Here is a 13,822-nt window from a genome sequence, read left to right on the forward strand (position 1 = left end):
ATCTGTCAAACTTTCATAGCAAATCAAAACAAACATTGTGTAGTACTAGAATCTCGACTAGAATGGGGTACGTTAATCGTTTGCTTGGGACCTATAGGCTAGTAAAGTAGGGAGCCAATTTAAAATCGTTAGTTTCGTATTGATTGTTGATGCTACTAAAGCTTGAGTCATTTAATGTATGGACGCACTGTTTATTTTACTGCAGTGCTCCTAGCGGTCGGACTTGGAAAATCCGACGTGATCAGGTTCAAAAATCGCGTAGTAGCTGAATTGTCTAAATCGACCGTGTGCAGTGTTCTCAAACGTTTCCGTGAGCGGCATACTATCAATCGGAAGGATCATAGCAAGCGTCGTAGTGGAGCTAAGGATCGGAAGCTTCATTTGAAGGTATTGAGAACGGTTAGGGCAAACCCAGGGCTGTCGGATTATGATATCGGATTATGATACCATCAGAAGGATTTGTCAGCGAGAAGGATTTCGATCTTTTTGGGCCAGTAAGAAACCAAACAGGACACTGAAGCAGAATCTAGTGGCCAAAAAAACGAGCCCGAAAGTTGTACAATGAGGTTCTTACAAAGTACGAAGGATGCCTTCTCATGCAATTTCCCGGACAAAGTTCAAATTCGTTTTTGCCGATAAATTTGCAAGAATGCTTATGATCTGGCAAGGTATTTGCAGCTGCGGACAAACAACTCAGGTTTTCGTGACGAACAAGACAATGAATTCCAAAATGTACAAGCAGGAGTGCATGAAAAACGTATTGTTCCCGCTCCTAATGAACCTGTGAGGTTTTGGACTGATTAGGCAAGCTGCCACTACAGCGGAGAAGTTCTGGGAATATTGGGCAATTGTCAAACAGAAATTGAAGAAGAGTGGAATGGCAAACGGCGCCGGTGGTGTAGTGGTAAGTGTGATTACCTCTCACCCCAGAAGGCCTGGGTTCAATCCCAGTCGGTGCCGCCGGGATGTTCTGAGGCATAACATCTCTGATCACGCCTTCCTTCGGATGGGAAGTAAAGCCGTTGGTCCCCGGTTCATGAGTTGATGGGTCGATAGGTAGGGTCCAGGTGTGGGAGCTGCTTTCCTGGGCACGTCGGTAGCATTGGTGCTCAGCACGGAAAACAAGATCGACGGAAAAACAAAACCAAAGAAAAAAAAAAAAAGAGTGGAATGGTGTATTGGGGTTGCGACAGAGATGGAGAGATGGTGAAACAAAATAGTTTGTTGATACCAGAAAAATCGGGATATCGTGAAGGTCATTCAAGGGAAACCACGTTGAATTTGGTATTGGCGAAATGGCAAGATAGTTTGAAGCGCAAATGTACAATTTTTTAATTTTTTTTGGATCTAAAACGTGCTTTTGAAACAATTTCTATGCCCTTATTGTTACGATCAATCAGGCGCTACTGCATATAAATGGTTCAAAAGCTGTTTGTGTGACAGGACTCAACGGACTTTTTTTTAATGATTCTGTTTCCAGTCCCGTGGGGAATAGCCTAGGAGTGCCCCAGGGAAGTGTATTAGGGCCCCTTTTATTTATTACGTAAATTAATGACTTGCGACGTGTTTTACGATTTTGCAATATTAATCTTTTTGCAGAGTGTACTGTTTTATTCATTGCAGCTAAGGATTTAGATGATGCCGTTTTACACTTGAATGAAGATTTGCGTTCTCTAAGTAGATGGTTAAAGTATGAGCAGTTGAAATTGAATACAAGTAAAACTAAATTTATGGTAATTTCGCGGAATCGAGTAAATGAAAACGTATCTGTTGTAATTGATGATGAGACTATTTATCGCGTTCGGGAGATAAAATATCTTGACGTGGTTATTGATGACAACCTTAAGTTCAACTCTCACATTGACAATGTCACCATGAAAATTTTCAAGAAGTATGGAATTCTATGTCGATTGAAAAACGATTTAACTATCACCAGTACAATACAGCTAAACAAATCAATCAACTCTCCTTATCTAGACTTTGACCCTTCCATTTTATTTCTGGCCAATACAACACAAATATCGAGATTATAGAGTTCTCTACCACCGTTAGTAGTAGTGAGCAGTTTCACTAATACATGCATTTTACTGGTTGAAAATAGAAAACAAACAACTGTCATGTCGAACACTTTGACAGCTGATTTCGTGGTTGAAAATAATAAACAAATCGATTTTACACGGCTTCACTAGCAAGGTTGTATTAGTGAGATCTTGCCGCGAGAAGTCAATACCGCTTGCACACTAAAATAATGCGTTTGATTTTGAGCTGTCGGTGAAGCAAAGAATTGTATATTTGATTATGATGTTCATTTTTAAAGTAGTTAACGCTTTGCTACTTCGATATTCGTGTGAAAGATAATGTGACTTTCAAAGATATAAAACTAGAAACGCGGATGAAATAAGAACACCAAATTTCTTGACATGTACTTCACAAAATTCATTATTTTTTAAAGGAATAAATATTCTCACTTCAATGTCTAGACACATTAAACGTGCAACTACACTTACAGCATTTAAAAGACTTGACAAAGACTGTCTTTTGAACATTTATCTAATGAATTTATTTTTATGAATGGATGAATCCTTGACGAAGTTTGTAATGGATTATTTTGTTTGGATAGCTATCATAACGACTTTTTAATAATAATTGTAGCACTGCAAAAAACATTTTATTGGCCACGATGGTGATGATGGATTTTTAATATTTGATTTTAAAGTAGCAGTTATTAAAGTGATCTACATAGGTTTGAACCTCGCGCGCGTATCACGGATATAGAGGACTGAATATACCATTTGATAATCCAAGATAAATTGAACATTGAAGCCTATTTGGAAGATGCCATGAATAAGTATCCATATCAGTTAGTTTTTTTTGATAATCATTCAAACTAAATAAATTTTTAAATTTGAAAAATTTACTTTCCACTGAAGTTAATAACATTATGTTTTTAATTGTTTGTAAAAATTTTGTGATTTTTTTCAGCGGGTAATTATTTCTGAAAAGGAAATTCAATTTCCTTCAACTATGTTTCAGACGTCATTTTGATTAGATGAGTCGTTTTTGAGCTATGATTAATTGAAAATATCGAATACACTATTTTAAAAAGTTAGGCGAATTTCAAAATGGTCAAATTCCAGAACAAACTTGATTAATTGCCCTCAGCAAACAATTGTCCGAAGTTTCATGGAATTCTGCGAAGCAAAATCTAAAATTCGTTCGCTATTTGGCGTAGATTTATTCATCTATATTGCCCACTGAATGCGCTACCGATCCTTCCCCCGGTGACGTGTGCATTTCAACACATACAGCAACACTTGAAGTTCAAAACAAGCCTAGAAAAAGCCGACAAAAAATACACTTACCGGCGCACGCTCCACTGCCACTAAGCTCCTCCAGCGAGCAGTCCTCTCTAGGGATCTTCCTAGCTAAGAAATGTGAAAAATAGGTATCATCTCCAAATCTCCTTTCTCCTTCATGATCCCTTCAATGGTCGAACCTTTCCACCGACACAACACCAAGTCACTGAGACCTTTTCTCCCTTTTCCGTCTCAACTTTCATTGCTGCCGGTTGGGCTCTAATCTGCATTAAAATGGATTAAATTCCGGCATTAACATAATAATGAAATCTGACTCAGTTTTCGAGTGGATTTCATTATTTCGAGACAAGACCTCCGCTTTCGAGTGGACCACAATCGGTTCGGGATCGATCATCATCCTGCTTTCGGACGTTGTTGCGGGAAGAATGCGAGCAGACGACCTATCGGTTGCTACTTAAACTGGATGACAATTATGTTCAAATTTTAAGACTTATTATTTGAGTGGCTCTTCGTAGTCTTTGGGAAAAGAAACTCTTTCTTTGGTACCAATCTTTCCTCGCTTTGTGAAGGTGGACAAATATTTGCTTGAGCCAGCCGGGCTACCGGATAATTTAATTTCACTGTAGAATGGTTCACAATGATGGCCCTACTTGAGGAGAAGAATTGAAGAATGGATGGGCTCGAGAGGGCTAAGCTTTGAACAAGAGAACAATGCCAAGACGATCTTAGTTTAGCTGGGAAAGACAATTGGTGAAATTTGAATAATGGGAAACTTCAAAAGGAATACAGGAATATCTTCTTGAAAATGTAATGCCAAAAGGTATTATTGCCAAGCTCGTCAAAATCAGTAAAGATAGTTCAAGATATTTTCGGAACGAAATGAAACTCTTTTCCAACTGTGTAATGTAAAATCAAATAATATCATTTATTCAAAGCAATAGATTCTATTCACAATCTCAATACTTTCTCGTAAAAATGCAAAGGCACTTGACAATGAGGTGTCCGAAGGAGTTATAAATATAAACACACAGGAGTATTATACAGAAACCGCAAAATCTAAATCACAAACACTCACACTAGCAGTCCTATAAGAGCAAAATGGAAGCAATACTGAAGTTCACCTTCTTACTATCATCGTTATTGCCATCCCGTTGATCGCTGGGAGGAGCATTGCCACCGTTGCTGGCAGAATGCAACTCCACCGGTGATGCCAACCGAGGGGCAGGTGATGATCGAACTGGCGGCAGATCTTCCGAACTCAACGGTTGCGTCACGCTGAAGGCCGATGATCGGTCTGACTCGGGAATGGACTCCGTGGGTGATATTTGCGGCGCCACCGGGGCAGGAAGTAGCGTCGCTTGCGGATGATGATTCACCATCGGTAGGAAGGGATGTCCCATTTGCGAAGGAGGAGCATGTTGCGGTCCCATCGGTTGATGGTAAGGATTTCGAGCGAAGTACGGTATCATCAGATCCATCCAGCTGGGATTAAACATTTGATTGTACTGACGCATCAGTAGTTCGTTGGCGGCGGCAGCTGCCGCTGAGGACCCGGGTGGGAACCTTCGTTGCATGTGCAACCGCAGCACGTCGGACCCCATGCCATCGTCCAACCCTCCTCCTCCTCCTCCCATCAGCAGCCGCCCGGGGTCCATCGGATCGGACAACTCGTTTGATCTGGCCCGCTTTGCCTCGTGGAGCTGTTGCAGATCGTTGCGATCCTCGTCATCTGTCATTTGGCCACATGTTCCCGAGGACGACAACGACGACGAGGAAGATGACGTTGATGTATTGCTGCTGCCACTACTGCTGCCCAGCTTCCTCTTGCAGCGGGACTGGCCCGTCTCGCGGAACCCTTTGGCGAACGGGTTGTTATCGATCTTCAGTTTGGTTATTCGATCGTTCTGCAAAGACAAGAGTGAGAGAAAGAAGGGATGGGAGAAGATGACATGGAAAACGGGTGATAAGATCGGTTCTCTGTGACAGTTGCGGATTAAGATCGGATCATGGATTAGGGTCGCCAGATTTGCGAATCGCAAACATGAGCGGTTTAGTGTATAATCTTGTGAATGACAACGCTTTAATTTCAGCAGTTATTTGTTTTAAGTCACTCGGTCAATACAAAAAGATTGTTTGTGATATCGGCAAATAAATTTGAACTTATTTACTATGAAAATATGACAGTCAAAAATGGATGACTGTCATGCATATAATTGGATATTTTCACAAAACTTCAACCTAAATATGTTTTATTGGGGAAATTATTGTAACAGCGTCATGGACTAGGAATGTGTATAATTGGTCAATTCATACCTTCCATCAGTAAAATATGTGGCTGCGCATCTTTATTGAAAATACATGGTCGTTTGATAGTCCAGGGTCGCTTTAAGACTCTATGGGGTCTGAGCTCAAATTTAAAGTGCTTTGGTGATTATGAAATGTTCTAAAGTAGTTTTTAACATAACTTTTAAGAAAATATATACAGTATATACTATATATACTTTCGTCGATAAACAAATTTCGATCAGAGTTGGGAGTAATTGCTATACTATTTAATATCTACATGAAGCTTTAGTGCGATCATTTATTAGCTAGAGAAAGTTCCGAAGAGGATAGATTGATAGTTCCGCTAGAGTAAGGCATTGTGAAAATTGAATAGAAGTTGAAATTGAGAGAAGGGCAATTAATGCGACAATACTAATAAAATGCACACTCCTTTGCCTAACTCATACTTTGATGGATGAGGGAATTTGAGGTATTTCCTCAAATCCACAGGCAAAAGAGTGCGCTTTTGACTTGCTCATATGCTGTCTGTGACTGTGTAATAGTTCTAGCGACGTTTCCCAGACAACCAGAAGTCTACAGTTACAGGCTACAGTTTAAGTCAATATCGCCTATAAGAACGAAATACATCACATTATGTTAAATTAAATCGCATAGAATGCAAATTTCCGACTCATATGCAGTGCATCATTTTTCCATCGAACTGTATCAAAAATTAAATCGGATTACATCGTAGTTTTCAAATAGAATTTGTTGTAAAAGGTTAAATCGTGTATGATGTCAAATTAACTCGTTTAAAAATAAATTAAAATTTGGAGGTATATTGACTCCACTATTGCATGTTAATGCATTCTAAACGATTTGTTTGTTTGTATATGTATATGTTTTCAAAGCACAGAAACAACTTTGCACATACGTGCATTCTGGTTGGCTGGGTAATCACTACCTAAAGCCCCACGTTGCCGAAAGTATTTCCAGCCAATGGTGTGTATAATGAAACTCTTCTTTGCCCAACTATTGTTTGGCTTCTCTCGTCATGACCAATGTAGTCATCTAAAAGAGAAGCAGTAGGGTGATGTTGCGTGCTGTACCATGATCAGCAATTTCGATCACTTTTTGCACTTGACTAGCACGTCTTGATTGGTATTTTCTATATATTGAAACTTGAGACCAGCGGCGTAGCATGATTCAGTGAAACCCAGGGTGAGTCGCTAAGAGTCACTACTAGCATTTAAAAGTGCCTCTATTCCATAATGAACGAACTATAGAAAAACTACACAGTAAGTGTTCAATCATCTTAATATAAACATTTAACTACTCGAATTTCAACATTAATTTTAAGATAGCCACCAAATCAAATTGAAACGTATTCAATATCGTTGTTTATGTATTTGCCCTTGGCTGTATGCATTCAACACACAATATGAGCCTAGAAGTTCTAGCGGGCAAAAAACCCCTGCAGAACCGTTTTTGGGATCTCTCAATAAGAGTATTGATCAAATGTAGTGTCAGTAACAACCTTGTGATTGAAAACTTCGTAGCAATTCTCGAATTGAGCACCTTGACTAGATTCTTGGGAATCTACCTTAATTATATTCTTCTTCTTCTTCGCATTTCAAGCATATCGCATATTAGTTAACGGAGGCCCCAATAATTAATTATATGTCATCGGATATAAGCCTTCCGTGCTATGCTTTACTAACTACAGTTCCCCCATCGACTATGATCTCTTCATGAAATAGGTTATTCAAGGGGTTCCAGATTCGACCTATCTCAATCCCCCGTATTTTTGCTGAAAAGTACCAACAAGTCAATTGCAATAGAAGATTTTTCACTGATGGATCACGCATTGATGGATCAACTGACTTCGGTGTCTTCAATGAATACTCAACCGCCTTCCGGAAACTTCAGGAACCATGTTCCGTTTATGTTGCTGAGCTAGCAGCAATCAACTTTGCATTGGGGATGATTTCCGACATGCCCACAGACCATTGATTTATCTTCTCGGATAGCCTCAGTTCGATTGAGGCTATTTGGTCGATGAAACAAGGTAGGAACTCATCCTATTTCCTTTCAAAGGTAAAGGAGCATATGAGTTTGCTGGTCGAAAGATCATATAGGATTACCTTTGTATGGGTCCCCTCTCTTTGCTAAACCCCAGGCAATTAGAAGGCACACTCTCTCGCAAAGGTGGGCGCACAACAAGGCGAGAGTTATGATAGAAGAATTTCACATGATGAATTTTATCCATTAGTACGTCAGAGTTCTCTTCTAAGTTGGCAAAACGATTGGACGAGTAATTTTCTGGGCGGTGGTTACATTCCATTACTCCAAATGTTCCTTCGAGGGCGTGGTTCAAAGCAAAGGTCTGAATGTAAGTCGGGGATTCATTCGCGTGATGTCAAGACTTATGTCCAACCACTACTCGCTGGACTCACATCTCTACAGAATAAACCTCGTTGACAGCAATATATGTAGGTGCAGAACCGATTATGATGACATCGCTCACGCAGTTTGGCAGTGCCCGGGTAATGACGCCTCCAGAGCACGTCTATAGGATACTCTAGTGTTTACAACGAGGTAGACAACCCTTCCGTGAAGTAAGAGATGTATTGGAAACCCGTGATCTTTCCTACATGCAGGCGATCTATGAATTCCTTTGTTTGTCTGATGTTAGAGTTTGAGGTGACCATCCCCTATTTTCCTCCAGTCATTGTGTCCCAGTCTTATTATCCACCTGTTTCTGTGCTACTTGCCCCTGCCCAGCAAGCATTTGGTTAACCGTTCGAGATTAGTATCTGAAGGAGGCTTCAGAAACTTGCTTCCTACCTAGCTCCTTCCAATCGAAATTGTTACCCATTAACCTCGAGCCCGCCACGAGTAATTAGTACCCTTATCTAGATTTACTGCTGTTTAAAATATTAATTAAAAAATTACGGATTTTTAGCTCCGTTTCACACACGACTGAGCCTAGTAAATAAACAAACTAGTTAAAAAAAAACTTTGTCAGTGGCAGGAACTATATTTTAAAGTCTGGGAGAGGGAAAAATGCATCGTTTGTCGTTGTCATGTAATTTTGAGATATTGAGCTCGTGAGAGAGATAATTGTGTGAGAGACAAAATAGCTTTCTCTCTTGGTAGGAAGACATCAGTAAAGAATAAAGCTGGGTTTAGATTAGGCAAGTCAAATGATCAACTCAGTTGAATTCAATTGGCTTGAAAAGTTGAATCTGGTTAAACTTTTTTTCAATTCAAGAGAGTTGATCAAGTCAGATGAATGGCATGGTTTACACGTTCAATTCGCGTTCAAGTCAGTTGAATTCAACTGACTTGATCAATTGACTTGCTCTGTCTAAACCCAGCTTAAGGGAATTGAGAGGAGTGATGTGATATATTCTCATATCGCTGAATATATATGTATATATGTGTGTGTATGAACAGGTTCAATAAAGCTCACAGTGAATTTACTATCGCAACTATCAAGACGTGTTTTCCAATAGTGATCCGAAATAATTAAAAAGTAAACTCTCGATCGTAACAGTTCTGGCGACGAGCCATAAATCGGCGCACGGTTTGAAAGTGATCTAAACGGTCAAGGGTTTCAAGTAATATCAGGAAGATATCAGTGAAGGTTATTTCAAAATGGATCCACCAGGAGAAGAAAAGAAGCCTGCTACTGTGACAGTGAAAAAAAGAACCAAAGGGAGGTTTCCTGTGTATGTATCCGGGCTTAATGTGAACTCGTATCTTCAAACTGTGGATATTTATTTTGCGCTTAACAAGACCCCCGACGAAGAAAAAGCGTTAGAATTTATAACAAGCGTAGGACAAGAACCTGCCAATAGAATTATCTGTAGCTTCAAACCCGATAAAATCGTAAATAAAACTTACGCTGAAATTGTGACTAAATTCAGAGTGTTACATGAAGAAAACAAAAACGTGTTTGCCGAACGGCATCGTTTAATAATCCGGTGGCAAAAAGATGGCGAATCGTTGGATGATTTCGCAATCGACCTACAGAATATTGTTGAACACTGTAGTGTGAGTGTAGAGACAGAATCAACGTTGGTACAATCAGTTTTCGTGGTCGGTTTACGAAATGATAAAACGCGAGAATCGATGCTACGCGATGCCGACCACAATCTCAACCTCGGGTAGATATCAGAGAAGGCTAAAACAATCGAAATAGCTGCTTTAGAAGCACGAAAAATGGCTAAGCAAGATGCAAGTAAGTTCAACTATGTGGGAAACAACGGTGGGGGGCCTAGCAGAGGGTTCTTCAAACCAGGGAAATTTAATGAAAAGACGTACGGAGATCAGGTACTTAAAGATCTGTTAAACCATCGCGGTAGTTTTAAAGTCAATAGTGATATTGTGTGCTACAATTGCTACAAAAAAGGGCACTTATCGTACAACTGCACGTTGCCTAAGGCGAAAAAACCACGATTTGGGTTGCAACCCCCTAAAGGAAACGTGAACCGAAAAAGAGCATACGAAGAGAGGATTAATCAACTGTCGGCAGCCATGGAAAATCTCAAGATGAGTTTAGAAGAAGATGACGAAATATACGACGGAGAATCGACAGAAGAACAGGACGATGAAGATGAATCATGCAACTGGGTAAACAACGTGATGTTAAGTGAGTCCAAGAGTTTAACACCTGCTTTTGTGGAATTAACAGTTGAAAATAAAAAAATATTGATGGAGTGCGATACGGGTGCTTGCGCTACAATTTGTTCCTCAAATACATGTAAAGAAAATTTTAGTTTGTGTGATTTATTACCCGATCACAGAAACTTTTTTGTCATCTCAAGAGAGACAGTTAAAGTATTAGGCAACATAAAAGTACATGTGAAGTTAAATGAGAGAATACCCGAGCAAAGTCCAGCATCAACATGACAGCAAATTGAAATCAAGTTTTGATATCAACATCAAACTGAAATCATAATTTGATTTCAGTTTATGCAATTGATAAATTTCGTTTTCATTTTGCTGTACATTTGCTCTTCAAAAATATGTTGTTGCGGGTTTGTTTTCATTGCCTTAGCATAACATCAAATTGATTACTTGTTTTGTTATCAACAGGAAAAATTAATATCAAATTGAGTTTTCAGTTTGCTCTCACTGATAGCAGAAATAGTTTTCAATGTGAAGTCACAGGAAGATTTTTTTGCTCTCAATTTTGATATTTTAACCGTTAAAACGACCAAAACGACAGCAACCTGAGCAATCATTATCAGCGAAATCACAACATCAAATTTAGATTTCAATTTGATCTCAGACTTTGCTCGGGTATTGACTCTCTTTCTATTAGTCATTAGATCCCCTATAAATTTCATACCCTTATTATATTGTTATATGGCCACACTGGAGGGACACATTTAATCTCAATTCTCTTTGTGAAATGAAGAGAGAGCTTTGGGTTAAAAATACGATCAAAAGGTTAATGCAAGAATTCTCTGTAGCTTTCGATGACGATTTGACCGAACCAATAAGAGACGTAGTGGTAGATATCAGAATAAATGACCATGCGAAACCTATTGTTCATAAACCATACACAGTTGCATTCAAACACCGAGAAACAGTATCTAAACACTTAGAAGACCGCGAAGCCAAGGGTATTCTTGAAAAAGTAGAATATGCCGAATGGGCATCTCCCATTGTAGTGGTAGTGAAACCGAATAAAAAAGATATCAGAATATGCATGGATGGCTCAAAAACCGTAAACCCACACATTATCACGTATCATTACCCTCTCCCAGTGATTGAAGAACTGATAACTAACAAGAGCGGCGTGAAAAAGTTCGCTCTTATTGATCTTAGAGGAGCATACCAACAGTCGGTTGTTTATGAAACGACTAAAAAACTAGTAATAAATACACATAAAGGTTTGTTTGCTTATAAAAGATTACCATTCGGAGTGAAACCAGCGGCCACTATCTTTCAGTTAGTAATGGATAGAATATTACAAGGCATTCCGAATGTTCAAACTTACATCGATGACATCCTCATTTGGACAGAGTCAGATGATGAACTTTTAGATACGATCAAAATTGTATTGAGCAGGCTAGCGAAATATAACGTAAAGATCAATGCCGAGAAGTGTGAGTGGTTTGTGTCTCAAGTGAAATATTTGGGTCACATTCTTTCGGAGGCAGGAGTATCGCCAAACCCGGAGAAAGTGAAAGCGATTACGGCCGTGGCAGTGCCAAAATCAAAAACACAGCTCAAAGCATTTCTCGGCATGTTTTACACATAATTCGTTCCAAAGCTTTGTTTAGTTCTTTCTCCACTTTACAACCTTTTGACAAAAGAAAGTAAGTGGAATTGGGATTCCAGTTGCAACGAAGCATTTGAAAGTAGTAAAAAAAGCAATTTGCAGCGCAAAGATACTCACACATTTTAATCCTTCTAAATCTATCACTGTGACTTGTGATGCAAGTGACGATGGCATTTCAGGTGTTTTAAGTCATAAAAAAATAAAATAAAGGAAAGCCAGTATTTTTTGTCTCCCGTCGTCTGACCAAAGCAGAACAAAAGTACCCTATATTACATCGAGAAGCTTTAGCTATCGTCTTCGCAATGGAAAAAATTATAAGTACGTGCTTGGACAAAAAGTGTCCATTGTTACTGATCACAAACCTTCATTGGGTATTTTCAACCGGAAAAAGGGGGACCGCCAGTAATCGCTACAAGGTTAAAAAGATATTTCTTGAGATTATTTATATTTGATTTCACTATTACTCACACGGCTGGAAAGTAAAACCACGTAGCAGATTGTTTATCAAGATTACCTTTGAACGAACATTTAAGTCATGCAGATTTAATAGAAAGTCAACAGAGCTCTTTTAATGGATTGAATTTACTTGGTTGATGATCGAACGGTTAACCTAAACGCGAAAGTTATAAGCATAGAATCTGCAAGGGATCCTCTGATATCTACAGTATTAAACTATGTCCAAAAAAGACTGGGCAAGTCATGTAAAAGATAAAAATCTCAAAAACTATTATTCAAAAAGACATGTACTAAATGCTGAGTCAGGGGTGCCTAATATTTGGCGAAAGAATAGTTGTTCCAAGTGCCTTAAAATTGCCTTCTCTTCAGTTGTTACATTCGAATCATCGAGGAATTCAAAAAATGAAGCAAATGCTAGAAGATTTTTGTACTGGGATGGATTTGGAGCAGATATTGAAAAATAGGTAAGTTCGTGTAAAAAATGCCAAATTTTAGGAATAGACAGAACTCCTAGAGTGTATGGAAATTGGCCAGCATATAGATTTCTTACAGAATACAATCGTACATTCTTGATATTAGTTGATGCTTATTCTAGGTGGACTGAAGTCCGCAAAATGTGTAAAACAAACGCAGAGATTGTTGCACAAGAGCTCGATAATATTTTTGCTATATTTGGGTTTGCAGCGGTAATAGTAAGCGACAATGGGCCTTCATTCAATAGTTTCAATTTTAGGAAGTATTGCGAATTGCGAAACATTGAACACATTCTTTCTCCGCCCTACCATCCAGCTAGCAATGGGCTGGCAGAAAGGGCAGTACAAACCACAAAAAGCGGTGTTAAGCAAACTAATCGATAACGATTCTTTTTCACAATTACAGATCGACAATGAAGTTAATTGCATTGAAGTTTATTGCATCATCATCGTCAAAGACCTACAACAAAAGACAAAATAAATTCCAATGAACGTATATTTTCTTTTTTCTCCTCGTACAGAGCTTTCGAACATAAAAGCAAATAGAAATCTGTTCAGTGGAACCTGTAATTCCAAGTTAATGCAAAAGATTTCAAAATCAGTGAAAAGGTAGTTGGACGAGCATTCAGCTCTGAAGCTATTATCATAAAAAAAAATTATCAAAGCTAACATATTTAATTGATATAAACGGCGACACGCGAACAGCACACAAAAACCAGTTAAAGCGCATTTCACAAACACCATTTGTTTTAAAAAATTACATAGATTCTGCTCCGGTGGAACCAGAAAACAAAGAAATAGATAACAAAATCAATTCACAAGTAAGAAACTCTTCAAGAACAGGAAAAAAGTTTAAAACAGAATCTATACCAAAAGCGTACGTCGCTCAAGTAGAATCAAAAGCTCGAAGCATAGGAATCTAAATTTAAAATTATTATCTAAAAAAAAAACAAAAAAAAACATAGTATATAAAACATAACCCACAGTACGATAAGGCAGAACTATTGATCATT

At 38.7% G+C, this 13,822-nt stretch overlaps 1 protein-coding gene across 1 annotated transcript; it reads right to left on the reverse strand.

The window, feature by feature from the left end:
• Positions 1 to 4,246: 4,246 nt before the first annotated feature.
• On the reverse strand, positions 4,247 to 5,294 carry LOC135714996 (protein FAM193B-like; the record flags this gene model as incomplete). Its single annotated transcript, XM_065238401.1, has 1 exon — positions 4,247 to 5,294. A coding segment is annotated over one exon (892 nt), but the record flags the coding sequence as incomplete, so codon positions are not given.
• Between the last annotated feature and the right edge of the window lie 8,528 nt (positions 5,295 to 13,822).

This window comes from Ochlerotatus camptorhynchus, unplaced genomic scaffold, assembly GCF_037179485.1.
Source record: "Ochlerotatus camptorhynchus isolate MF236.1 unplaced genomic scaffold, CSIRO-AGI_Acam_v1.1 ptg000777l, whole genome shotgun sequence".
Taxonomy (NCBI): Eukaryota; Metazoa; Arthropoda; class Insecta; order Diptera; family Culicidae; genus Ochlerotatus; species Ochlerotatus camptorhynchus.